Below are 27,210 nucleotides of genomic sequence, written 5' to 3'. Positions count from 1 at the left end.
ATGTAGCCTTTGTTACAAGTGGCATACGCACATCACAGTGAGAGATGTGACATAGGAGAAAATACAACACTCTTGACAAAGCAAGAGGAATCAAGAGTGCTGTTATGCAGAACTAGTATCAGGACAGGTATGTATAAATAAAATTGAGTTACTGTAGTGGAAATGCCCAAGAACTCAAGGAGGAGGAGAAGTTACTCTGCAATCCTGCCATACCACTTCTGGAACACAGTCATTCTTGGTGTTACCACTGCATACAAAAGCCTCACAATAGCACAGGAAATCTGCTGCAGAGGACAAAACAAAAGACAATCCCTGTCTAAACCTTAAAATATATCTTCCGTATATAGATTTTTCATATTGCTAGATAGGTTCTAGGTATTAATCTTCAAATATCAATATCAAATAGCATTCCAAAGAAAGAGGCCTTAAATCATTGTTCACGTTTGCTACAGCAGCAAATAATTTGTTCAAACATTTGTTTAAAAAAAAAAAAATGTACGTGAAGGTTTCTATCAACATGTTGATTTAGATTAAGAGGGTGCGTATCTAATGTAATCAAAGCTACAATTTTCTATTATTTTTTGGGGTAATATGCCATTTATGGCCCTGAAACAGTAATCTGAAAACGAGGAAAACTGTTCCCAAGTAAAGATATAGAATCAGGCTTTAAGTAATGACTGCTATCTAGATCCCCCAAAAAGGAACATTTACAGTAATTGTATTATTTTGGGGAGAAATGGAAGAAAAAATAGAAATGTACGTCCTATACTGTTAAAATACTGGTTTTTCAGATTTATTAACCATAGTTTATCTATAAAGAACTGTCCCTTCCACCTCTCCACCAAATTCACTGACAGTGCAAATGATATATTGCATGTGTAGTACAAGGAACAGCGTATCTCTCCACAGCAATAGCCTATGCCTCTGATACTTGATAGCCAGCTCCCTACCTACAGCAGTTCTCAGCATTTACTACTTGCTTTGTGTAGACATCTGGAAGCATGTGTTATTTACGGTTTTCTTTTCAAAGAACATTCCCTTTACAGAAATACTCTGGTTTATCTGAGAAGTGGAAGACCATGTGTGAAAATGTGGTCTTTTAAAGCTTTAGTGGATCTTCTGTTACTACATTAGGATAGTAAACATCTACAAACTATTACTAATGTTTTCCCAGTGAGAGAAAACCTACAAGTGCATTCATTACAGGATATTTATGAAAATATGCAAGCACACCATCTGTACCTATTCCAAACAAATTCACAGCATCTTATATGGGTAATGTTTTGAAGAAAAACCTTGCCTTTCTTAACGACAATAGAAATTTTAGCCTGTAATGTGAGGAAAATGTGCTAACGTTTACGAAGAGTAATTTTAATTGAAAAGGGCAGCTAGTATATTTTAAATGCCAAGTATGTTTATTGAGTAATTAGACTGTATGAGGTGATCTTTCACATAGTTGTTACATTTCTCACAATGTTTTAAGGATCATCTGTCAATTAACATGTAATTGATATGCACATATGCAACATAAGTGAACAGCGTCCATTTTGGTTAGTAGTTTTTCATTAGTATTTAGGGTCTTAAAGAAAATATTTGCGTTCAGTGAATTAAAAAAATGTGCTTGCTGAAAATCAAATGTTAATTAAAATACCATTTTCTTGACATAATTCTTTTTATATTGAAAAGTTTTGCTTTTTCCCAACGAGTTCTATCATCTATAATTTCCATTATGGGAATAATACTAGAATCAATCAAGTGTGAGAGATCTGTTATTGCTCTAGGTATTGAGCAAACAAGTAATGAAATAGACATTTCTGGCCCCGTGGATCTTTCCACTTCGGAAAGTTGTGCATACAGTTTTGCTGAAATTAATGTTTGCTAAATACATTTTGTACTAAGAAACCTTTTGCTATCTCAAAAATGTTTTCAGGCTCTTAAAAATGTTTGAATGTAAACAATAAACAATAACCAGTAATGTAGTGAAGTCCTCAAGTTAAATGATGATACAACAGGAAAACCAGATTCAGAACTTCCAGAAATACAGAAATTGTCTAATACTGTATTAGGTTTTTCATACTTCCTCATGAACTCACTAGTTAAGCAATAAACTGTAGAATAGGTTCACATATGAACACAACAGGAAAAGTCTGTAACTCACGCACTGCAGTGGCTAAGATTCCAGATATATTCCTTTCTCTTCTGTGTGTGTGAACTTTCTCGTATGTAGAGGTTATCTTTGGTTAATACGCATTGCAAGCTTCAGTAAGACCCAGATATATAAAATTCCTTATTAGCCTAGCTTCTATTACACGAAGCCATATTTATGAAACTGTAACCTGTTAGAATTTCCTTCAGTAAGTATAAGAATTTTTCTAATTTACATCAGTTACTGGAACAGGCTCCCCAGGGAAGTGGTCATGGCACCAAGCCTCTCAGGGTTCAAGGAGCATCTGGACGACACTCTTAGTCATACAGTTTAGTTTTAGGTAATCCTGCGAGGAGCAGGGAGTTGGACTCGATGATCCTTACGGGTCCCTTCCAACATGAGATATTCTATGATTCTACATCTTCATCAAGTATTTACAACTTAATTACACTGTCTTTTTCTCTCTCAGGTCATAACACATCGTTTTATGCCCTCTACACATTTTTAGAAATCTATTAAGAGTTGAACAAGATTTTAATGATTCACTGCATGACTTAAAGTGGCTTCATAGGAACAGTAATACAGTAGCATTTTTCCGCTCATCAAATGGCTTTTTAAATAAACTGGTGTAATACATACCCTGTCAGTTTTCCCTTCAGTCTGAATACTGGTACGACTACGTGCATCATGGTCTTCTTCAAGGTCAGATACATCTTCTAGCTCCTCAGGTGTCTGGGAAAACAATGTAGAAATGGGTTATTCTCTTTTATGGTTAGTAACTTTGGTATTGATGTCAAACATGTATTATAATTTCATCCAAGATAATGTCTGACAAACAAAAACCAGTTCTGTTCTAGCAGTGCACTGATTACTAAATGCTAACTAAAATCAAATTGTGTCAGACAGCTCTGAACTAGTTAAGAATAGCCACCCTTTAATTAAAGCACTGACGTCTAAAGTTTGTACTCAGGGAAGTTATTTTATATTTAAATATTGTGTCATTGCTGCTAGCAAAGGCGTCTTACAAGAAACCTTTACATGACCAGAATGGATGACTACATTTTTAGAACCAAAAGATTTTTCTAATTTTTTTACAAGTTTTTCTACTACTCTTCACTGTCCAGAAATACTCCTATGTCCCACTCTCCCATCTCAATATTATACACAGTAGATCCAGTAGGCCCTTGAAAGGGTCTAATATTTTGTCAGTGGGAATAAGAAGCTTCAGAATCCTGCTGATTTTTGTTGCTACACTGACATCAGAGTGCTCCAAGTCATCTATGAGCTCTGGGAGGGAAAGAACACCTCTTCCCCAGTTCTGAATGTGTCCCTTTCTCAATTCTATCAAGCAACAAAAGTTCCTCCACTACAGGAAAAATTAAGTGGCCCTAATTTGCCGTTTGTATACAAGGCATTATTTCATATGCCACTGTCTGTTCCCCCTAGTCACCTCAACTGCCATTTAAGCAAACTGAATTTATTACTACGAAAATACACATTTGCATTATGATAATTTGCTATCCTTTTATACTGCTGTGCTATTTTCTGAGGGCTGTCTGGTTTTTGCCCGTAGGTGGACAGGACGAAGTAGTTCTTACAGGTATCAATTAATGTTATCAAGCCATCTTCTCCACAAAGGAAAGTTAATCCCAACAGCATTACGTAAATACATTTACACTTTATTCAGCATATAAGCCTTTCACAACCCTTAAAACTATTATCCTTCAAACAGATATATATGTTGAGAAAAAAAGTAAATTCTATTTGTAGCCTCCTCTCTTAACATGCTGTCCAAATTCTCTTCTTCTCTCTTCCTCTCCATTAATTTTTTTTACTTTTTATTTTTTTCCATAGACTACAAAACACGAGTGGTTTGGGCCAGTCTATGACTTTTACTGTGTATACTCTATGTACTGTAATGTACCTACAGCTAAAAGAATCTGTTACAGTAACATAGGTTTTGGGTACTGATTTCTTCAACCATACATGAGCAACTCCATCAAAAAACATTGTTTAACTTGTGACAGGAGCAATTTTCTATACAATCCAGGTCTTGACATTTATTTCCTCCTTCCCACTTACCAACACATTGTAAAAAAAAAAAAAAGTCTTCATTCAGGAGTTCTGAATTTTATCATAAATAACTTAGTAAAAAAAGCATAATGAACATTAAAAGCAAGTTTACTCATATTAACAAAGTACTGCACAATGAAGCACACAAAACTTTTGGAATTATGTACTATTTAAAACATAATATTGGTTCTGCCAATGCAATAGGGCACTCAGAAAGTTTTCCTTTATAAAGTAGATTTACATTTTGAAGAACCAAAAATGTACAGAACCTGCCTCAACACATAACTGGTGACAGACCTACTACCGAATGATCTACTACCAGCTTGACATCTAGAGTTCCAATTAGAGGGAAATGCTGACATTCTTAGTATCTCAAAAGCCTGACATGGCAAGAGAAACATGACAAGAGAAGGACTATCAGATAACTCTATCAAAAGACAGACAGAAAAAAATATGGTCATTACTTCTACCCAATTTTCAAATCATGTCAAATGTCATTTTTTAAATCCAGAATTGCTATATGTTCCCACCTTATTTCTGCTGTCAAGTTACACAGAAACAAGACCTGTTGGGAGGGACACTGCAGGGTTCTGTTATTTTATTTCTGGGTCTATAGCATGGTAATGACACTACATTAAACTGAATGAATCCAATCAATTTTGGGGGCAAAGATGAGCATAATGCTACACTGGCAAGCAGGGAAAATGAACATTTTCTTTTCAGGCAAAGACTACCAGTGTGATGAACTATCTCAGCTTTAGTCCTGGAATTTGGTGTAGTAAGAATTCCATGGTAGCCAAAAGCTGTTACCATGCAAAAGTTGTTTGAAAACCTGCAGCGTGGAAGCAAAATCAGATTTTGTTGTGGGTGGATATCCGTGAAATAAAAACTATCACAAACTCACTTCAATTGAAACACTTACAGACCCTCTTATTAGAGGACCAATAACAGAAAGGGTATTAGAATGGAGTAGCTTTAGCTTGTCAGGATTACACTGACCAGGGCCCTCAGGCAGGTAATAGCTTTGATTCAGTCAGAGGTTTATAGAATAAAGAAATCACTTTCTTTTTAAAGCTAAACAATACTTGGTTACTACATACAGAAATATATTGCAATTCTTAGGTTTTTCTAAACATTAGTTACAATTTTTTTCCCCCAGTGATCATGAAGTTGGATTCACGGTAGCGGGGCACCATTCCTTCCTGGGCGAACACATACTTGGGAATGTTTGACAATCCCACACTTCGAATATAGCTTTTTTTTTTTCTTCTACAAAACATGGAATACATGATGCTGTGACAGGGCAGAATGGTTAATAATTTTGAGACAGTCACATTATTCGTAAGTGAATTTTAGGTGATGTCAGTAACAGCTTTATAACATCACCACCCCACAGCAAATTGCATATATTTACAAAAAGATTATTTTAGGAGGCCATTGAGAGAATTTTGTAGAATTGGTTTGATACTATTCTTCTGTAAAGTCAAACTATGTAAATATTACCCACCTAAATGTAGAAACCTTATAGAGCAAAGAGGACAGGAAAATGACACTAGCATAAGACATCTCTAAATGACAGTCTCAGGTAAGCTTTCCATAGATGAAAACATCAATCTATTAATCTGATATGACACTTTCAAAACTGCAAGCTGTAGAACAGAGATCTCTTTCCAGCTTTTCCAGCTGCACTGGCATTGGGATTCACTCTCCAGTTCTTTACTGAGAACATTGGGTCAGAGCCTAAGTGCAAGCGGGCTCATCTCTGAGGCCCTCTTGGCCCAAATGTTGTCAGAAAACTTTTTTTTTTTTTTTTTTTTAAATAATGCATATGCCCTTTTCAGGTTAGTAAAATTTATTTGTGGCTGGAATGAGAAGTTTTTTGTAGAAAGCCCATTCTCCTAGCCTGAAGAGTGCACTCCTGTTGAGTTCTTCCTAAGTCATTTTCTCCAAAGTCCAGATCTGCCAGGTTTTGAACTATTGGTACTACAGAATTCAGGAAAAAACCCTATCCATTTATTAAAGACAAAAAGCTCTTGATTTATCAAACCTTAAATCACAAACCATAAACCATAGTCATTCTCAGACACAAAGCATCAAAAATTGAAAAACACCCTTCACCATAATAATGAGAACAACAGAAGTAGTTACTAAATTGTCTTCTCTGCTTGGAAGCTGTTTTGTGTAATTCAATGCCAGATTTGTGATTTTTCATATTGCTTTCATGATCCACTATTTATTAAATACCTGAGACACACATGTATCTGCTTATATGAATATTACATGTGTGAACACATGGATATTCCATATTGGGAAAACCAAACATAATGCAACTCTGCTGGTTTTTAATTCTACACTCACTTTGAATGCTAGAGTAAGAAAATGTTACTGCATGTTTGAACGGGTGTGGACTACCAGGGCTTGTAACACAAAATAGGGTGCTATCGTCCATGAACAGAAATTTTGCACAGGAAGAACAGCAGAGCTTGAGGAATGGCGTAAGAAGAATGGAAGGAATTTCAAAGTATTGTTTAAGGTTGAGTATGTAGGGCTCTGACATAAACTGTACGTAACCTCCAACATAAACTGGAGCCTCAGCAACTGCAAGTGACAGAAGAGGAAGAGGGTTGGGTATACATAGTCAGTGACAGGATGAATAAAAGACTTAAATGGCAAATTCACTATTAAGACATAGAAAGTATGGAATTTCCAGTAAATGTAAGGAAGAATGTTGAGGTAAAATGAAGTCCTGTGCAAGACTCTGGCCAGCAACAACCTACAAACTCATGTGTGAAGCACAGTGGTAAAAAGAGTTTGGAAATAAATTTAAATAGGAAAATTTAGAAAAAGGTTTCCAGCAGTCACAGGAGCAGAACTCTTGAATAGTCTCTGCTAGGGGTCCTGGAGGAGGGGAGAAATCAATTAGAAGACGAAGCCTGAGCAGCCTATAAACAAGGTTATGGAACAGCTGGCTGAAAGAGCGGAGGCGTGAGATGGGACAGGATGCCTGCCCCAGCCTCCCAGCCCATGATTCTAAGAAAAATTTCAGTCATTTGTGAAAAGCCTTTGTTGACCCCAACAAAAATGCATTCAAGTATGCCCCTACACATTTAAGACTATATTACATTATTACCACTGACATGTTACACAAGTAGTGTGTATTTCTTTCCACATTTCAATGCTTGTAATAAATCTGCATTCTCAATTGGTTTGGTACTGAAGACTCAGGCTGAGGACTCGAAATCTTATTTATAGCCAAGTCTAGTATTGATGAATTTTACACCTTCCTGGTATTCAACTTCAAGCCACAATAGCAAGTCATTACTATTGCACATGGGTGATTTCAGGCTATGAATTACCTTTTCATCTATGAAATGAAAAACACTCTCTGATGACAAACATTTTAATTTGCTTTTCTATTAGGATTTTAAAGAGAATAATTAATAAAACCAAGGCCTGGCTTTAATCTTTAGATCTCTGCCAGTCTTTCCAAACTGGGTGCAAATGTGCTCTTTGGCTTATTTGCTTTCTAATCCAAGATTTGTAGAACAATGTGTTTGACTAGGTTTCACAGCATTTTCTCCAACAAAAAGTTTTTTATGCAAACCCTCCTGAAAAATGATTATCCAAACAACTTTATCTAGATTATTCATTTTTAAAGGTCGCATACACCCATGAAACCATCAATCCTGCAAACAAAGGGTCTCAGCTGTTAAAAAATAATGCAGAGAGCCAAGTCTAAAATCTCAAGATGTACAATGTAAATGGGCAAACAGGTATCATGATGTCAAAGAAGGAAGCTATCTCCTCTTATTTAACATTCAATTAAATGCTGACCTTTAAACTGTCATTATATGCTCTTATGCTTTATCTTATCTTGGCTTCAACACCCTCTATCATTCTTTTTCCCAAATGAATACTAAAATGCAGTGCAGACTAACACCTTAACAGGAGCTAAGTGGATGAGTGGTCTCTTTATTATACCACTGCAAATACAGAGTTATTTGTGGTATGTAAATACCACAGCAGCAACAGAAATGGCTGTATGCACTCTAGGAGGATCAGAATTTGTCTATTATATTCTTCACTGAGAACAGAACAGGTTTAAAGAGATTATCTATTCTACTCTGGACATTTGACTAATGCCCGTATTTTGAAAATTTCATCATGTCAAGCAGCATGTCATTCAGTGTAACAAACTATGGTAAGTGTGTCACAAATGGGCCCTCCACAAATATTTAGCTAGTGCCTGATATTTTTTGTGCATTAGTCGCAATACCACCGTTATCCCACACTTAATTCTGCCAGATGACAGGCTGCCAGAGAAAGAGTTTTGATGCACTGGAGGGAGATCAAGAAATTGCAAGCATTATTTATTTTTCCTGACTAATTTAGTAAGAACCTCATATAATTGTTGCTATCTATTCACTAAAAGCACTTTTCAAATTTTTGCTGAAAGCAATTATTTTGAGTGACTAATCACCATTAGAAACAGCGAGACAGATCAACAGCCTGACTCCATGTGACAGTTCCTGTGTTTTCCATTCTCACTGAGCATACATTAGGATAACAGTCTTCTCAATAAACGACCCAGGGAGATAGGAAGGATGTGAGCAGAGGAGTGCAACTGAAAATTTTCAAGTGAAATTTTTGAGAACTGCCTTCTGAAAATCCTTTTAAAGTAAAAACTGCGAAGTTGTCACAGCTGAGTAAGTTGGCATAGAGAGTTTTAGCACCTATTTTCTATCCTAAGTTACACCTCTTTTGCTGGAAACCTGTATTTCAGCCCTGTTTTCATTCCTTCCTTTCTTGAAGTTTGGTTGTACCTCTTGAAGCACTGATGGTACTCTGTAGATATGCCAGTCTTACATAATGCCTAAAACAATTCAAAGAGAGTTTTACTCCTGAAAATACTGACCTAGTTATGCTGTTGTAAAAGCACTGAACACGTAATTAAATCTAAAAAGTTGGGGGAAACTTGAAAGTTGCCCAAAAACCACAACTAGTAATGGTATCTTAGCCATAAGGGTCAAAAGCTACAAGGAAGATAAGATTTATAGACGAGGTAGCAGTTTTTATAAAACGAAACAGCGTGATCAGAAAAGAAGCCAAGATTTCAGGAGTACCAATTCTTCATCAGGTACCTGAGGACTCAATTGGGAACCTGAAAGCTTGTTTACTTTTTCCCAGTCATTTCATTTCAAGGAAGCACTTTTTTTGGTATGACATTTTAAAAAACAATTTAAAATCCCAAATAACAACAACAGAAAATATGATCAAACATAGCTATTACAATCATACACCTCTGTTGTAACCAAAGGCCCTGCCTTCACTCCATGAAAACCATGACAACTGATAGACAGCTCCATGCAAAGTGTATCCTTTGCTTATGCTTATTAAATAGGAAACTTCATCACATGGGTTAGAAGCTTCCATTTTAAACTCAGAAAATTAATAACTACCAAGAACAGAACAGTAGTTTTTAACACAAGTGATTTGTTGTTCTGCTGATCTAAAATGTATTCCTGTTTCCTCTGCTGGGTTGACGTACATTTGCTCCATCTAGTGGGAAGCTAATTAAGACATTTCATTTATAATGGAAATACTTCTTGTCTGAAAACAGATAGTGAAAAACGAATTGAGCCGTTCTCACTTTTGCCAGTAATCTTTATATATGGTCTATCAATTTTATAGTTGTGTTTGAAATAGAAGACTTTATTTCTGAACATTACTCCAACATTTGAAAATGAAAAGACAATAGAACTTGTTTTCTCTATCGCATCTGCAGGTATTAAAAGTAGTCTAAAACATTATTACTGTAGGACTAGTTAACTCCAAAGGCAACCAAACACATGCTTTGCATTTTCACTCTTCAATAATTCCTAACAGTTCCCATTTTCAAAAAAGCACAGAAGAATAAACTGGGAAAGTTCAGGTTGCTCAGCCTCTCTTCAGTCCCTGGGAAAAATCACAGACTGACTCCTCTTGGAACATGCTTCCAGGCACATGAAGGACACAGTGGTGACTATGAACAGCCAGCACGGATCTCCCAACGGTAAGATGCCTCATCAACCTGACTACCTTCTCCCACATTTCTGGTTGATGAAAGAACAGTGGCTATAATTTAGAAAGGCTCTTCACACTATCTCCCAGTTTCTGTAAGCAAGTTGGGACATTAGACTTTGGATGGTTGAACAACTAGATGAATAAAAACTGGTCAGACGATCAGGCTCAGAGGGCAATGGTTCATGGATTGTACCCTACCTGGTGGCTGGGAACAAGATCAGTATCACAGAAGTCTATCCTAAGAGCAGTTCTGTATGACATCTTTACCAAGGGTCTGAAGGTGATGGAGTGCACACTCAGCAAGTTTACAGATTATACCAGATTGGGGGACCAGTTGATAGGCTTAAGGGCAGGGCTGCCATCTGGTCGATACACTAAAGGGCAGGGCTGCCATCCCGGAAGATTTATGCACACTGTAGGAATCGGCTGACAGGAGAGGTTCAGCCTGGCCATAAGAAAAACCTTTTTCCCCATGAGGAAAGCACAGCAGTGAAGCAGGCTGCCCAGAGAGGTTGTGTAGTCTCCATCCTCAGAGGTTTCCAAGACACAGCTGGTTAACACCCTATCCATGGGACTGAGGAGTCCCACGGAATGCAGGAAAACCCCCAAAGCAAGGGATGATTACAGTGAAAATCCACTTAGCTAGATCCAGTCACAGGTTCCAGGTACTTTCAACAAAAGCCTTTGTTTCCTTCCTCATCTTTCACGCTTGTTTGCTTTTTTGTAGGGTTTTTTTTTTTAAACGTTTAGTTTGTATTTTAATCTCACCTAACGGTGAACTATCTACAATGCTTCTTCCTTGTGACAGGGAGTAGTGAGGTATGGTAAGATAAATCCACTTCCGTGAACAAGAGGTTTGAAATTATATTTTGAAAATATGTGATACACCCCTCCTTTATGCAGAAACTCCCCTTCCTCCCTAGAAGACTCCATTTTTTTGTGGAGAAGGAGAGTATATCCCAAAGCCTCATTCCCAATGCCAAAACAAAAGAATGGTTTCAAGGCAGACTGTCCTATGAAAAGCAGGTAAGAAAACTGAAACTGCTTTTGGAAAACATCAGTATGTTAAAGGTAAAAAAGGTGCAGTGAATACCTCAAAGTTTGACGGTCTTAAAAAGACATTTCAATGCTCAAAAAGGTCAAGAAACAAGAGACAAAACAGACAATTCAGAATTCCATAAGAAATGAAGGTTTATCAGATGAATAAAGCCCGAGCAATGGCAGCCCCTGCATCAAAGATTTTTCTCTAACATGCCAAATCCATCTGTTTCCATTACATGAATTATGCTAAATGATCATACTAAAAAAAAAATAATTCCCTTGGATAGATTAATACATCCCTTAGCAAAAGACTGCCAATAATAAGTACATTTCCCAAACTGGAGTAGATGACACGATTACCTACAACCTCAAGATTTGCTCAAGTCTCTTCAGTCTCAACTGACTCTCTCTACTATCTGACCTAGAAGTAAAATATATCATCTTACAAAAAGGTACACAGAATAAGCCTGTCAATCAAAAACCTGTACATAATTGTAAAAATACAGAATTTAATGCACAGGCCACTTCTGAATACACAGGCACCACTACTGTCATCCTTCCCACACATTCCCACCTATGTCTTACTGTTGAAAAGTAAACTCCCCAATTTTAGCAGATGTTCCTCCCAGACACCAAGACAGTAAAAATAAAACCACCCTGGCTGTGAATCCTACATCCATTACTTTCATTTCTGCTTTTAATTATCAAGAGGCTTCTGATGCTCAGAACATGCATCCACCCACATTTAGTCATTCAGTAACCAATAACTGTTCAACTGAGTGATCAGTGCCAGTTGACGTGGAACTAAATAACCCATTAAGCACATCATTGTGCAAACCAGCCTTCGCGTCACAAATCAGTAATTTAATTCTGCTTTAAGAGGCTGATAGCCTTTATTATTAAGTAAGCTCCCCAGGTGAAGCGGAATTAACCACACACCCCCACCCCCCCCTCAAAGAACACTATTTCAGGTCTTGTTTCTGAGCAAATTATTTATTACGTGACTTTGTTATAATTTTTATAGGTGCTAAAGAGAATCATCCAACAACAGCTTTTTAGTTGTATGTACACCGTCTGTTATTACTAATGCATTTAGCAGCCCATGGGAAATTCTTGGGTTTGTATGTGAAATTACTTCTTTAATTTGGGAAGGTTTCATGACAAAGTTATGTGAAACAAGGCAGCAAGGAATAGTGCCCTCTAACACATCAAATGAGAAATTTATACAGATCAGTATTTTCCCTTTGTGTATTTTTCCACAATATGCATCTTTGACAGCCTCTGCTGGCCAATGAAATGGCAGGGGAGATATTCAGTGTAACTGTCGTTTACAAACACAGACCGCCATAAATAAAATTGACACAAAGACAGACACAAGATCCTTAATAGCTATGAAAATTTAGCAAAATCTTACTTATGAAATTTGGCTTTCCTAATGTCTAAATCGAATCTTCCCCCATGTAGTCAGCGCTTATTCTTTTTCTATCCATTATGAACGCATAACACAGATTTTCTCCTTTCTCCTTTCTTGTGCAACAACAGTTTATATAATATATCATATATTTCCCTTCTCTCTCCCCTTTTGTTGCTCTAGTCACTAGCCTAATTAAGACTAACCCATTCAGTATTCTTCTCATAGGTCACATTTTCTAATACTCTGATGATTCTAGGTGCAATAAATCAGAATGCATTTGCTTAAACAGCTAGGGAATTTTGGAGGTGCTCACTGCTCATCTTGGGACCATAAAACCCCACTTCCCTTATTTTTAACTGAGGCACATAAAAAGCAGAATAACTGCAGCCAATTGTAACTCAATAAAATCTTGCTTGGTTGCATGGGGTGAAATTGGTCTTTCAGAGATCTCCAGTGTTATCTGACTTGAACAGTAAGTGAACAGTAAGAACTAATGAATCTAAATACAAATTAACCATAAACAGCCTAAATTCAATCAGTAACTGGAGCTGATCAGCAATATTTTTATCCCATGTGTGCTGGTTTTGGCTGGGATGGGGTTAACTTTCTTCATAGCAGCTAGTATGGGGCTGTGTTTTGGATTTGGGCTGGAAACAATGTTGATAAAGCAGGGATGTTTTAGTTACTGCTGAGCAGGGCTCACACAGCACCAAGGCCTTTTCTGCTCCTCACCCCACCCCACCAGCGAGTGGGCTGGGGGTGCACGGGAAGTTGGGAGGGAACACAGCCGGGACAGCTGACCCCAACTGACCAAAGGGATATTCCATATCATATGACATCATGCTCAGTATATAAAGCCGGGGGAGGAAGAAGAAAGGTGGGGACATTCGGAGTAATGGCGTTTGTCTTCCCGAGCAACCGCTACGCGTGATAGAGCCCTGCTTCCCTGCAGATAGCTGAACACCTGCCTGCCGACGGGAAGTGGTGAATTAATTCCTTCTTTCGCTTTGCTTCTCCGCGCAGTGTTCTTTTGCTCTACCTATTAAACTGTTTTTATCTCAGCCCACGAGTTTTCTCACTTTTACTCTTCTGGTTCTCTCCCCCACCCCACCTGGGGGGAGTGAGTGAGCGGCTGTGTGGTGTTTAGTTGCCAGCTGGGCTTAAACCACGACACCATGGCAATGGATTTTAAAAAGAAAAAAAAAGTATTTTTTACTAGAACAGAATGGAATACAAAGACTTTTTTTCATGAAAAGAAAAAAAACCCCCTCTGATAAATACTTAAAGTATTAATGAAATCCATTTGGTTTGTCATTGGTGCTGCCTACCCATAATTTAAGTTTTTGTGGAAACTTCTCAGGCACATGAATAATTTCAGTAAAACCCTTTCACAGTCAGTTAGCTATTAGAATTAGACCTGTTTTCAAATCTCCTGGAAAAGTTTAACTTTGGCAATGAGAACAAACTTCCCTGATAAACTAACGCAGCTTTGGGCATTATAGAATGTGGTTGATGTGATGGCCAAGGTATCTCCACAGAGGAAGGGTCTGTAAGGCACACAAATTCCAACTTGTACGCAAGTGCGTAATTGCACCAACTTCACTGAGGTCTTTCATTCTAAATTACTGGTCCCCAAAAGCTGTGGTGAGAATAGGGCCCTGGTGAGTATGTTCTCTTGTCTCCACAAACCAGAGCTGTGGGACAGCAAGGATGAAGCTATACTCCTTTCATGAATAAATTAAGCACTTCAATGTCCAAGTCTGTACCATGAACAGTAGGTTGTTCATTTATATTGATCTGCAACTCACAAAACGTAAGGCAGCAGAACAACAGAGGTCTGTCCTGTGAACTGGGTGAACCTGTATTTTAAATTAAACAGTATACAACATGAAACAGAGGTTGTGCTTCTATGAAATGGCAAAAGCCATACAGAGCAGCCTCTTCATCAGTGCTCATCTTTATACAGAGAGAATACACAATGTGCTTTAATGACACTTGCTGCTAAAAGAAAGGAAAACCTGAAAGGAAACAAGCTGAGTAACAGCAAACATGGATTTATCAAGAATAAATCATGGCAAACCAATCAAACTTACTTCTTTGATGGGATAATGCCCCTTTGTGGATAGAGAAGCAGAAGTTTTTCTACACTTTCACATGATCTCCTTTTAAGTAAGCTAGGGGAATAGGTTCTAAATGAACCTATGATAGTGTTTGTAAATGGTTAAAAAAAATATACTCCAAAAACAGTTACCAAAATTTGTCTGTCAAAATGACAGGATTTATCAAGTAGAATTCAAAGGGCATCTGCACTAAGCCCAGTTATTTTCATAAAAACTTTGTATAATGGAATAGAGCAGGCTTACTAAACCTGTAGGTGACTCTGAATTCTTGAGAGAGACTGTGACTATAAAGCCAGTGTTAAAATGTAACACAATCTGGACAAACAGACTGAGAAAGAAAGGAAGATAGTACAGTAGGAACAAATGCAAAGTACTGAATTTAGGCAGGAAAAATCAACTGTACAAATAAGAGATGGGAACTAAGCGGCTAAGGAGGAGCACTACAGAAAAGCATTAGGAATTACAATGGATCGCAGGCTAAACAGGAAGCAGCAATGTCACATTCTTGAAAATAAAGGCAATCAGATTGTTCTAAGTATCTGTAGGAGCACAGTCAGTGAGCTGTATGAAATAAGCCTTCTACTCAACTCAGAGTTGAGGCCTCCACTGAAGTACTGTATCTATGTTGGGCACTGCACTTCCAAAAGGAGGTAAAACAGCTGAAGGAAAGGATCACAACAAGCATGAGCATGATATGAAAAGAAAAACTCTTTAAGTATACAAGAAAGAAGGAGGAGATAGCCTGTTCTCCACATCCTTGATGGACCAGACAAGAAGTGCTTTAAGCTGCCATAAGGAGACATGTGGGGTGGATTTTAGAAGAACTTTCTAAAGGTAATGAAGGAGTGGAATAAATTGCTTGAACACATCAGGGAGTTTCCAACTCTCGATGTTTCTAAGAACAGGTCAGACATATGAACATTGAGAATTATTTGAAGTTAACCCTGGTCCGCACAGGAAACAGTACTGATAGAGTACAACTGTGCTTCAACTACTGAACTGTAACTGGACATGAAGGAAATAGAAGCAAATATTATACAAGATTCAAGTTTCTAAACACTGCTACCAAACAATTTTTTTAAAAGCAAAGATACCTTGTTATGCACAGATTATCCTTGTTATTCTTTATAAGAATGATAAATTTAAATACAAATTGATATACACAAGAATGACACCTTAATTCTAATTAGTATAAATCCTGAGAAATAGATTAAAAAATATCCAACAGTCATTGCGGGTATTTCTTCATTAATACAGCACACTACTGTTCATTTGTTGTAGGAGTTACTACCACTTGAAAGTTTAGAATGGGACTTGCAATACTTCATGTAATGTAAAAACAGACTTACACAAGTAAATAGAGTGTGCACATAATTGGTCACAGATCCTTGATTCTTACAGGAAAATCACTTTTGAAAAGTGATCACATAAATGATACTCTATTTCATTTATATACATTTATTTGCCTTAATTTATATGTTGAACAGACACCCAGTAAACTATTCGGAACAATTTCAATCATCCAAACCCTAAAATTTTCTCTTACCCTAAATAAAAACCATGATCTACTCATTGATTTGGTTTAAACTTTTGGTTTTTTCTATGGAAATACTAACATGTTAGTATGCATATATATGCAGGCAGTACTGATATTAAGGTGTACTTATTTAATGCAGTGCAAGAAGATTTACTATTGTTAATTACTGAGATACCATGAAAAAACACCCCTGCTTGCTAAATATACCCTAGGGATCATATAATGACACATTATTCAGATATAGTGCATTAATTTTGCAGAGAACCTCAACAGTGCTATTTACTAACTTTTAAGTGCTTGTTTCTAAAACATTCATAGTTTTTCAGTGTAGCATTTTAATATAGAGGCAACATAAGAAACAGAGAAGGGAATGAAATCAGGTGCAAACATCCAGATGAGTCTGAGAGACTTTAAAAATTTAAGATTTAAAAGAGAAGAGGGAGGAAGCTTCCTTTCACAAATAAGAAATCCGATTTCAAACGGGGGAAAAAGGGTAGAAGATAACTTCAGAAAGTTAGCAGACAGGAAATAACTACTCATGAATGCTCAATGAACTGTGCCATACCACGGGACCACATGAAGACCGGACACAGGCTGAATGAGATGGGTAAATGAGGTCTGCTGCTCACAATGGTGGAATGGCCTTTATCTATTTCTGCTTTTTAGTATTTTACCAAGAAACTCCTATTTCTCTGTCATACAAAGTAATAAGAGCCAGACCTTCAAGCAGAGTAACTGCTACAGTTTACTGATTTTAACATGGCTGCTAGATTTCTATAAGCAGAAGATGTGGCCCATTACATCTACATATATCAGTTCACAATGGCCCACTGTTCAGCAGTGTGTTCCACCAGAGGTTAAAAATACATTAAACTCCCCCAAGATTTTAATTTGTTTTCATGGTATTTTTGGTAAAATACTTTTTTCCCCCAACTAATTAGTTGGTAATTATCCTGTGTAATAGCACAGTAAAAAAATACCACCTAATGGGTTCCTTGGTATATATTTTGCTCAGATTTTTTGGAGCATATGTTACAGAACAAAATAGAACAGAGTATTTTCAGTTGGAAGGGACCTACATCAATCATCTAGTCCAACTGCCTGACCGCTTCAGGGCTGACCAAAAGTTAAAGCATGTTATTAAGGGCATTGTCCAAATGCCTCTTAAACACTGACAGGCTCAGGGCATCGACGACCTCTCTAGGAAGCCTGTTCCAGTGTTTGAGCACCCTCTTGGTGAAGAAATGCTTCCTAATGTCCAGTGTAAACCTCCCCTGGTGCAGCTTTGAACCGTTCCAACGCGTCATATCACTGGATACCAGGGAGAAGAGATCAGCACCTCCCTCTCCACTTCCCCTTCTCAGGAAGCTGCAGAGATCAAGGAGGTTTCCCCTCAGCCTCCTTTTCTCCAAACTAGACAAGCTAGACAAGCCTACTGAGGTAGACTTCAGCCAAGACAAAAATCAGAATTTATGCACTAGTTACCCTTTTCCAAAGACACTGGCACCCTGTGGGAATTCCAGTTTTCACGCTTTACAAAAGACAATTCTTACTACTACCTTATTATCAGGCATGAGAAGTAAATCTACATATAAACAACATGAGACAAAATGTAAGGTAACAGGAGAGAAAATGGAAAAGCAATGAAAAAAAGGAGGGGAAGGAAAAGAAATGAAGAGGATTCAAACAAACACTACTACGTGAGGCAGGACAATGCATAGCTACACCTGTGATGCAGCACCATGATTCTTCAAAGAATATTATCCTATGTCTTCACGGTAAGCTATTCATGTCAGTTGTTGAATGGTCCCTGACATGAATTTCAATGGTTCTTTTACTTTCTCTTTGTGGAGGATGGTATTTTTTTGGCAATTAGTAATGCTCTCAACTTTTTTTTGCCTAGGCAGTAGATGAATCTCTGAGCTCATCAACATACCCAAAAATAAACAAAAAAGGAGAGATGTATCACAGCCTAAAACCCAATTATGCCAGCTAAAAGCTGCCTGCCAAACCTCTGAGCTATCTGGCAATCCCAGAGACTGTGTAAGAGTGAATCATTCCATCTCTAAATATCCAGGATGCAGGTAATACTTGCTATTGAGTTTTCTGGAATAGAAAATATCAGGAGAAAATGAAGTTTTTTATTGATGAAGTAAACACAGCCTAAAATTTCATCTGGATTTCATCAGCCGAGAAACATGTGATAATTTTATAGGGAGAAAATAGTCCTATGTATTTTAAAGCTAGTTTGTTCTACAAATGCATGGTGCAATTCCATATACCAAAAAACCCAAACACCCAAACAAAACCAACTACACAGCAGCAACACTATCAGATAGGATGATCTTTTCATTCAGGAAAGAATAGTTCCCTTGATGCAGATCCTTTCTGTAATTAAAAGGCAACTACGTTGAGTCAACTGCTTTCTGATCTGTGAGTTTCCTATAAACCGCAAAAGCAAATCAAGCAGTCAAGCCTGAGATGGTGGAAGCTGTAAGATGGAAAGCTTAAGGCTGTATTAATAGAATGGAACAGCAAAGTGGAAAGGGAAGCCTAAGCTTAGACAGACGCAATTTTAGGTTACATCTCTGCTGGGGACTAGCTCCATTTCAGAAATAAGTCATTAGTCCGCAAACCCCAACACTGACAAATGAAGCCACAATCTGTGCTGGTGCTACTCTGCTTAAAATCTGGGTAAGTTCTACTTCTGGCTTCGCTTACCGAGGTGACAAGCTTGTTCTATTCGTTGGCCACTGACTAGTCAGGCTGAGCTTTGCACTTATACAGGTACAGGGCACTGGTGAGATCTCACATCACTTCAAGCATGTAACTGTGTGCTACAGGGTTGCTTGCTGGGGTTAGCTCGTCCTCACTGAAACAGCAAACAATTATTCAGCTCTGTTCTTTATTTGCTGAATATTAATTAAGCCTCATACTTGTTTTTTTACAGATTTAGAATCTAGCTTTCACAAACACACATTTTCAGAGTGTATTTGACAGAACAACCCTGTGGGGACAACAAAACTCACAGACACAGCATGGCATGGCATGGTCAGGTGGGATGCCAAACTGGTTTTTCACTAAGGCAAAAGGGACCAATTCCCATTCTGATAGCGTTATCAGCAAGAAATACAAAGAACGTAGAGTAGTCTGACATCTGCTTATCTGATTTCCTCAATGAGCAAATTACACACTGGTTATGAAGAAGGGAAAATGCAGGCAGTGGTATGATTAATACAATAAACATAGGTGGAAGAACAATAGATGTCAGTCATCCAGCTGGCTCTGACACCAATGACTGCAGTCAAGCATGTGGTCCTCACTGCAAGACTACACAGAGTCAGCCCCTACCTGTGCTGGCCATGATCCCAATGGAGGAAACCTGATTACACTGTAGTAAGGGGATGAGCTGTTGCTGGAATGGGCGCCATGCAGCTGCTCTGGGTGCAAGGGGGCTAAGGCAGTCATCTGCTGACAAAGCCATTGTCAGGGACATGTAACTGTACCTGTATGCATCCCCAGCTGCCACTGCCTCACTCTATATAGTTATTGGCAGCACTTTATTCTCAGTATTTCACATGGATATGCTTTGCTGTATCATAACATGAAAGTTGTTACTGTTTTTGTAGGTGAATTTAACACTGTAACAGATTTCAGGATATTTCAAAGGCTAATCAAATTGGCACGTATGATCATTTCTCATGCACTATTTCATTCTGGACCATGTCTAGGGAAAAGGAAGGCTTTTATTTTCAGATAGAATTTTGTCCAACTTGCTGAATAATTGGGTTTTCTTGTATTTTCTATAATAATTTTATGCGGACTACTTCATGGAGACCAGGTTAACAAGGCACTTGGAGTAACAAACTAATTTTATGTTAATGTTAATGCTTTAATTTCCTAGTAATGGAAGTACTTGGTATAGTTAACAGCAAGAGGGGCTCAAAAGCTAATAGCTAAGTCACGTTGAAGGAATGGTGCTCTAAAACGGCAATTTCAAAACAATCCATGCACTACATGATGCACAGTAATCCCTTGCTACAACACACTTCAGTATCAATATACACTGACTTTGTTGATACTGAATATAATGAAGGGTTTCTTTTATCTCCTTTTAAGAACAGGTTGTAAGTCCCAGAGGTTCTCAGGTAATTAGGTAGTATCTGGTTTGTCAACCTCTACGGACTCTTTTCAAGTAAGCAGTATTTAAAAATACCACCTTCCATTTATCAAGCTCAGTAGCTCAGTGGAGGATTTTTTTTAAAAATTCTCCAAAGAATTTCCTTTTAAGGTTTCTGGGTTTTCTGAGTCAGTTTCCCCGTTACTACTACGCCTCCTTGCTTGATATGCCCACCTGCCTTCATCAGCTCTGCATTCCAACTCTATGAGCACACTTCCAAGAAAATAATCTGATGTGATTCAAGTTCACAACCAATGGTTTGTTTTGTTGGGTTTTTTTTTTTATTATTAAAAAAAAAAAAGGCAGGAAGGTATCATTAACAGCAAAACCTGAACTCAAATATACCTACCTATGCAATACTGAGGAATTACAAGATCGTAAACCAAAAACACCTATTCGGGGTTAAATAAATAAATAAATTCCTCCCAAACCTTTTTCACTGCACACTGCTGCCTCAGCAGGGACATGTATGACAACAGGACTGGGTCTTACAGTGTTACACCAATGTCAAAGCACAGAATGACACAAACCACAGCACTGCTACTCCATTCTCATGCCAGCAAAACTGAGATCACTATCTAGCATACAGATAATTATTACTACGTTTCTGAAGTCCAATTACATATTGAATACATTTGTACTGTACCTCATTGCTTTTCTGCATCATGCTAAAAAGAGTCCATCCTACCACTTAAACAATTCCACAGTGAAAATAATGGCAATTGAGAGATTTCAGCTAGGCCATGGACTCTACAGATGATTATGACCAGTAAAAGGGAACTATGGCCAGATTTACACTGTGCAAAGAACACCTCTGAGCCAGAACTGGCACTAGCACTGACAGGGCTGATTTCAGAATCAGAACCATAGACTGAGCTATTAACACTACTGAGAGACTGCAGTCTCCATTTCCAGGCTTGCATTTCTCATACTCCAGTGAACCATGTGGCAGGATGCATATTTTAATCGAGCATCTGTGATTTGCAACACTTTTGCTGTGCCTCCCAGTGTTAGTTCCAGAAAGTTAGTCCTTCCCTTTTAAAAAAATAATATTCATTCCATTTCTCTGGGAATATAATTTACATTAGACAGTAAGCACCAAATGGCAAGTAAGGAATACACATCACTTTTCCTTGCTGTAAGAAAAAAACCCTCAGGAAAGATTTTAATGTTCCAGAACAAATACTGCCTTGTGCTTAAATTTCCAATAAGCCACTGAACTAGAGCTACCAAACCATTCTGGAAAGTTCTGTTTTCCTGAAAGAGAGACAATTTTGTGAACAATTGAAAACATAAACATATATGACATAGTTGCAATATAATTTAATCCCTAAACTGGGAAGAATTGAAAGTAGGAAGTCAAAACTGTTCATGCCATCCATTTCTGTACAAAGCTTCTCTGTCTGAACCACTAACCCCAGCACTAAGAGACTTTGATGGCAAGCCATGTAGCAATTTGCTGCCGAGAAGCTCTTAATTCACAGCCTTGCGTGATGCCTAAGGCTGTACAGCTTGGGCACAAGACAATGCAGATTTGCCGGGATGGATAATTGCACATTTATATTGTAATGGATACAGTATGCAGCTGACACTTTCACCACTGGTCCCTGTATCAGCGATTCTGAAATAATTCACTATTTTTGACTATATATACACCCATAAAGGCCTATTTTTTTTTTCCTTTTTAAAAACCAACACAAGACAACATCTTTCCCATTAGCTGACACTTTACAAACTGGAAACCTAAGGCAGATTTAAGAAAATTACTTTTTTAAGTGGGAAAAGAATAAAAAAGAGAAGATGGGTCATACAGTTATGTGCTGAATGTAAACAAGCAGGCATAAACACAGCAAACAATGGTAAAAATATTATAGCCTAGTAGTTGCATGCAATGTAGCAAGCCGCTTACTTTTATAAATAAGATTTAGCACGCACTATTGCTTTGTTTGCCCCACCAATTCTCCATTACTGTCTTAGCACTAATATATAAAAGAAAAAAATCAGACAGTAAAGTCAGACTTGGCTTCACAGGGCCCTGGATAACACTCTGCTTTCAACAGGAGGTTGGATCAGACGTTCTCCTGAGGTCCCTTCTGTGATCCTCTATGTGTGTTTCTCTTCTCTCTTTCCCCTCGCTGACAGGACTGTGAGATGAGTAAATTATGCAACAGTGAGAAGTAAGGTTTGGTTCAAAAGATAATGATGTATTTTTGGTTTAGAAAGAAGGGTCAGTTAACCACAGTATTTTGGACAAAAAGAGTAATACTGAATAGTATTAAAAGACTTTCAAATGATGAAAAAAAGTTGTAAATCTTAACATGCAGTAACTACAGGCCTGAATGTGGTACTATCCAAGTGGTGAGTTCCTGGCACTCCTTTTAAGTACTTACTTCCATTTAGTCATATCTAGAGTCACCTGGATGGCGCATGTGAGCTGCTGCTTTGGAGAGGAAAGAAATTTGTCACTGTCAGACCTGTACACAAGATGTAGCCTAACAACATCAAGTGCTTTCTCATATGCTTATACACGCAATTAGAGAAAGAGTCTACTCCTCCAACATACACATAAAACAATACGAAAATTCTACATATTCTTGCTTGGAAGGGGGCATCTGCTTTTGACACTCCTATAATATAGTATGATTTCTCTGTATAGAAATAATATAGTACATGGATGTAAAAGGACGATTTTGGAACTGTGCATACAGGGATGAAGAAGGAACTGGGTTTTCCTATCCACTATTCATTTTATATGTAAAAAGAACCCAGAATCTAAAATTGGAAATGTCCCTGTAAAAACTGAGCAAATCACTGGAGCACGGGAGCAGGGGCAGCAGTCAGAAGGATGTACAATGAACCGAAAAGTTAAATTTTGTTAGTCCAAAAGTGCAAGAATGTAGAAGCACAAAAGCCAGCTAGTTTCTCTTGTCTTTTGTTACAAAAAAAAAAAAAAAAGGGAAGAGAGAAATCTATCATTCCCCAACTACCCTGCTGACTCTTAATTCAATGGTTTAAGCAAAGGGGACCTGAAGATGTGGGAGGAGAAAGGCCATCCGTCCTTGGGTGAAGTAATAACGTATCTGTGCTTTGGCTTCCACTCCCACCTCTGAGATTAAAAGGGTGAGCATCTGTGTTCAACTCTTCTGTCTCCCTCCCTCTACCTGAGGTATGAACACGCCATCTGTTTTCAAAATCAATAAATTAATCTGGTTTTCTACTAACAAAGTTTTAAATTTTTTTGTGGAAACACCTCAGCTCTTAAGAACAGATACTTGTTATGGCAACTGTGGCAACTCCAAACTCTAAAGGTATTTCTTAGGGTAACAACTTGCCCACACGTTCGAGATGCAACAGGATGCAACTTTCAAGGAAAATGAGAGGGTGGGTTTTATTTACGGATACACTGCTTAGCACCTTTTTGCTCTATAAAGCAACAAAACCAGCAACGCTATTACACAGAGAACCAGTATGGTCATCTGATTTGTTGAAGATATTAAAGGCCTTGAACTAATGAAATTGGCAGAAAATCAGACCTTTGAGAGTTTGTTATATGGCACATAAACATGAAATACAAGCAAAATTGTATGTGTAGTTGTTTGCCAGAAAACAGAAATTGGCTTTTATTTGGGAACACAAACTGATGTGGTACTAAATGGAGATAAGCATGTAGAAAAACGTCAGCATGTTAAACTGAAATGTATGCAGACTGTGTCCCAAAACTGTTTCAGTAGAGAACATTTTGGTAAGACATCTGCAAGGTAAAGTCGTAATAATAATCACTGAGTTTATGATGTTAATACAGATGTAAATATAATCAAGTATTTCCACAATATGAAATGACTTCACAGGTATTACCGTGGGGTAAAGAACATAGACGTTTTTGGAAAACACTTATGTAGATGAATTAAGATACGAAACGTAGCCTATGTGGGGTAGTGCTTTGAGTTAAGTTTCTCCCATAATGGTACCTCAAGGTTGGTGATCCTGATTCGAGTTGTTAAAAAGCCAAGTAATACGGCAGGGACAAATAGCTGCCAGAAGCTTTTACTTGCACGTACCCATATTTGATCATGGCACTGAAGAGTTTTAACTCACCTCTTATTTGGTTTCTCCAGTAACATTCCCCAGTAAGATCTTTTATGTGACTCCGGATGAAAACCCGAAAAAGGAACAGATGTCCAACTACCCTTAACAGATGACAGGCACTTCTTCTAGGCTCTTTTTTAAAGGACGTCAAGATGTTATATCCTTTTTCAGTCACACTGCATCTAGATAAATCAATCTTTGGATGACAGGACTGATAGAATAAGCAATGAAAGCACCATTTGAAGAAGGCAGGGCATGGGAACATCTGCTTGGTAACAACCAGTATAGAGCATATTTTTTCCTAAGTAACAAGGAAAGAAAATCCTCTCCTGGTTAAAAAAAGATGACAACATAACAAATACTAACTATGTTTATACCAGAAGCCTAGTGCATAAGAGAGCACAAGTGAAAATACACAAGAAAGTTCCTGCTTTCTGCCAGGGAGGTTGACAAGGAGCTGAGGGAAGGAAAGGTCAGCTCTGACCTACTTAGGTCAGAAATGGCAAGAAAGTGATGAGAGGTGCAGGTCCAACTGGCTTGCTAACTACCGCTGCAGAATTTCTTCCTCTTGTGCAATTGGTGTAGGATAGAAAAATGAAGAAAAAGGTATTTAACAGACTTCCCAATACATATTTGTAATGAGTTAGCAACACTCATAAATTTCAGACCAACAACAATGATATTTACCAAGACTGTATGAATTGTTCTTTGTCTTTCCTCCCCATGAGGTCTCAGGGCTCTCTTGGAAAAACAAACAATTTTAAGGCTGCAGTAAATGTTTTTTTTCTCAAACACTTCCCTGCTTTGCTTTGTTTTCTCTAGCTTTTAAATAGAGGTTCATTTCATGTGTGCTATTGCCTGCATCTGACAGGATCTAACTCATTCCTACTACAGAAGTAAAAAGAGGCAGAAAACCCTGCGTGTGTAGGATAATTATGTCATTAATAAAAGTAAAGGTAGAATTTAAACTAGACACTTATTAACTGGCTGAAAGAGTAACTGGATGATAGGAAGGTTTTCACCACTTGCTATCTTTCTTTCCGAGAAGTCCATGTTCTGAAAATTCCTGTAACTCTCCTGGAGAAAAGAGATCGAAGTCTGCTGTGACGTCCCTTATCAAGAGAAATCAAGTGTATTGAAGAGCTCACAAACTCTTTTATGGATGAACTCTTACACTTCTTTAAAACAGAATGAAAAACTACCCAGAATTTGCAACCAACAAAAGGAGAAAAAGGGAACCCATCCCAAAGGTATTCTGAGGTAGCCAAAACATTTTAAAAAGGGTCATGCTGTAGACACGCGAATGTGTAGCTAAACTGAGTTTGATTTTGCAAAGGAAATTAAAACCCACAGTAAAAGACTATTAGCTAAAGAAACAGGAAGACAAGGAATGGAATGCGGATGTAGTAATGATGTAGATGAAGTAAAAGTATCGAGGTATGACAGAAAACCAAAATGAATGCTTTGTCTCAGTTTTCAGAGGGGATTGGGGGTGGAGATGATGTACAACATGGTGCAGAGAAAGGCTGCTCAATGGTAATAAAGGCACAATCTGCAAAAGAAATGCTCAAAAAGCCTTACACCATAAACTCTGAGGGAACCTGTCTCCATGCCAGAATTCTGAAAGAAACAGCACATGGAATACACATTCAGCAGGAAGGGTTTTCAAGTAATGCATCAAAATGATGCATTGCATCAGATCTACAATCTCAATATACTACTACAATCTCAATATACATTTTCCACCTCTCATAAAATTAGGGAACACAGGTTCCTCATTCACTGCTTCCATGAACATAAGAGCAGTAAAAGCATTTTGAATAGAGTACATGAACATTTTGCCCTCTTCTTCCTCTCTGGAAAACTCAGAGCGGTTCACTTGTTTATCCTCAAATAAAAACAAAGAACTCCATGGAACTTTGACCTGGTGAATTCTTTTCCACTGTTCTTGGTGTATTTCTGTTAGGATGACTTTACTACCGCTTCAGCTATCAGTACTTACCATTCATTTGAAGTCATTTACCACTTTCACTGTGTTTAATATCCTAACGGGATATTATTAGCTGTTACTTCAATCCAGCTGTCTTGTCAACAAACTACACTTTCATACAGAAGCACCTATTATTTTTTTTAAGGAAGTTCTACTAACGTTATGCAACATTTAATACGTACTGTCTCAAAAACTGTCAGCCTATTTCCTTTGACTTTTCCATGTATTTCACATGGCAGAATTCTTGTCTTCAATTCTACTATCTACCCTAATCTATTTCCATAACAGCAATATACTTACTAAAACAGTATCCAGATAATGCCCAAATGTTCCTGTGCAAAATCAAGCTCCCAAAGCCTCTACAATTTAACAAAAAGCAGATGCTTCAAGAGTCAAAAAAGGACTGAGGAATGTGGACACTAATAAGCACATGCAGCTATAAGCCCTGGATCAAACATCTGATCATTTCAAACCAACAGCTCCCACTGGAGGAATTAATCTGTGCAAGTGAAACAATGAAAAGCATCTTAAGGGAGGCATCCTGCAGTTCCAGAGGCATT

The 27,210-nt window shown here is 37.8% G+C and overlaps 1 protein-coding gene across 2 annotated transcripts in view; it reads right to left on the bottom strand.

Moving 5' to 3' along the window:
- The window catches only part of CTNNA3 (catenin alpha 3), a 540,343-nt gene that overhangs the window by 75,406 nt on the left and 437,727 nt on the right, over positions 1 to 27,210 (bottom strand). For both annotated transcript variants that reach the window (XM_059820900.1, XM_059820901.1), the window contains exon 14: positions 2,786 to 2,878. In XM_059820900.1, the coding sequence (XP_059676883.1) occupies positions 2,786 to 2,878 (93 nt within the window). The remainder of the gene's footprint in view (positions 1 to 2,785; positions 2,879 to 27,210) is intronic.

This window comes from Gavia stellata, chromosome 9, assembly GCF_030936135.1.
Source record: "Gavia stellata isolate bGavSte3 chromosome 9, bGavSte3.hap2, whole genome shotgun sequence".
In the NCBI taxonomy this organism is placed as follows: Eukaryota; Metazoa; Chordata; class Aves; order Gaviiformes; family Gaviidae; genus Gavia; species Gavia stellata.
Note: the sequence above shows the minus strand (reverse complement) of the source record. Positions and strands in the feature narration are given on the sequence as shown.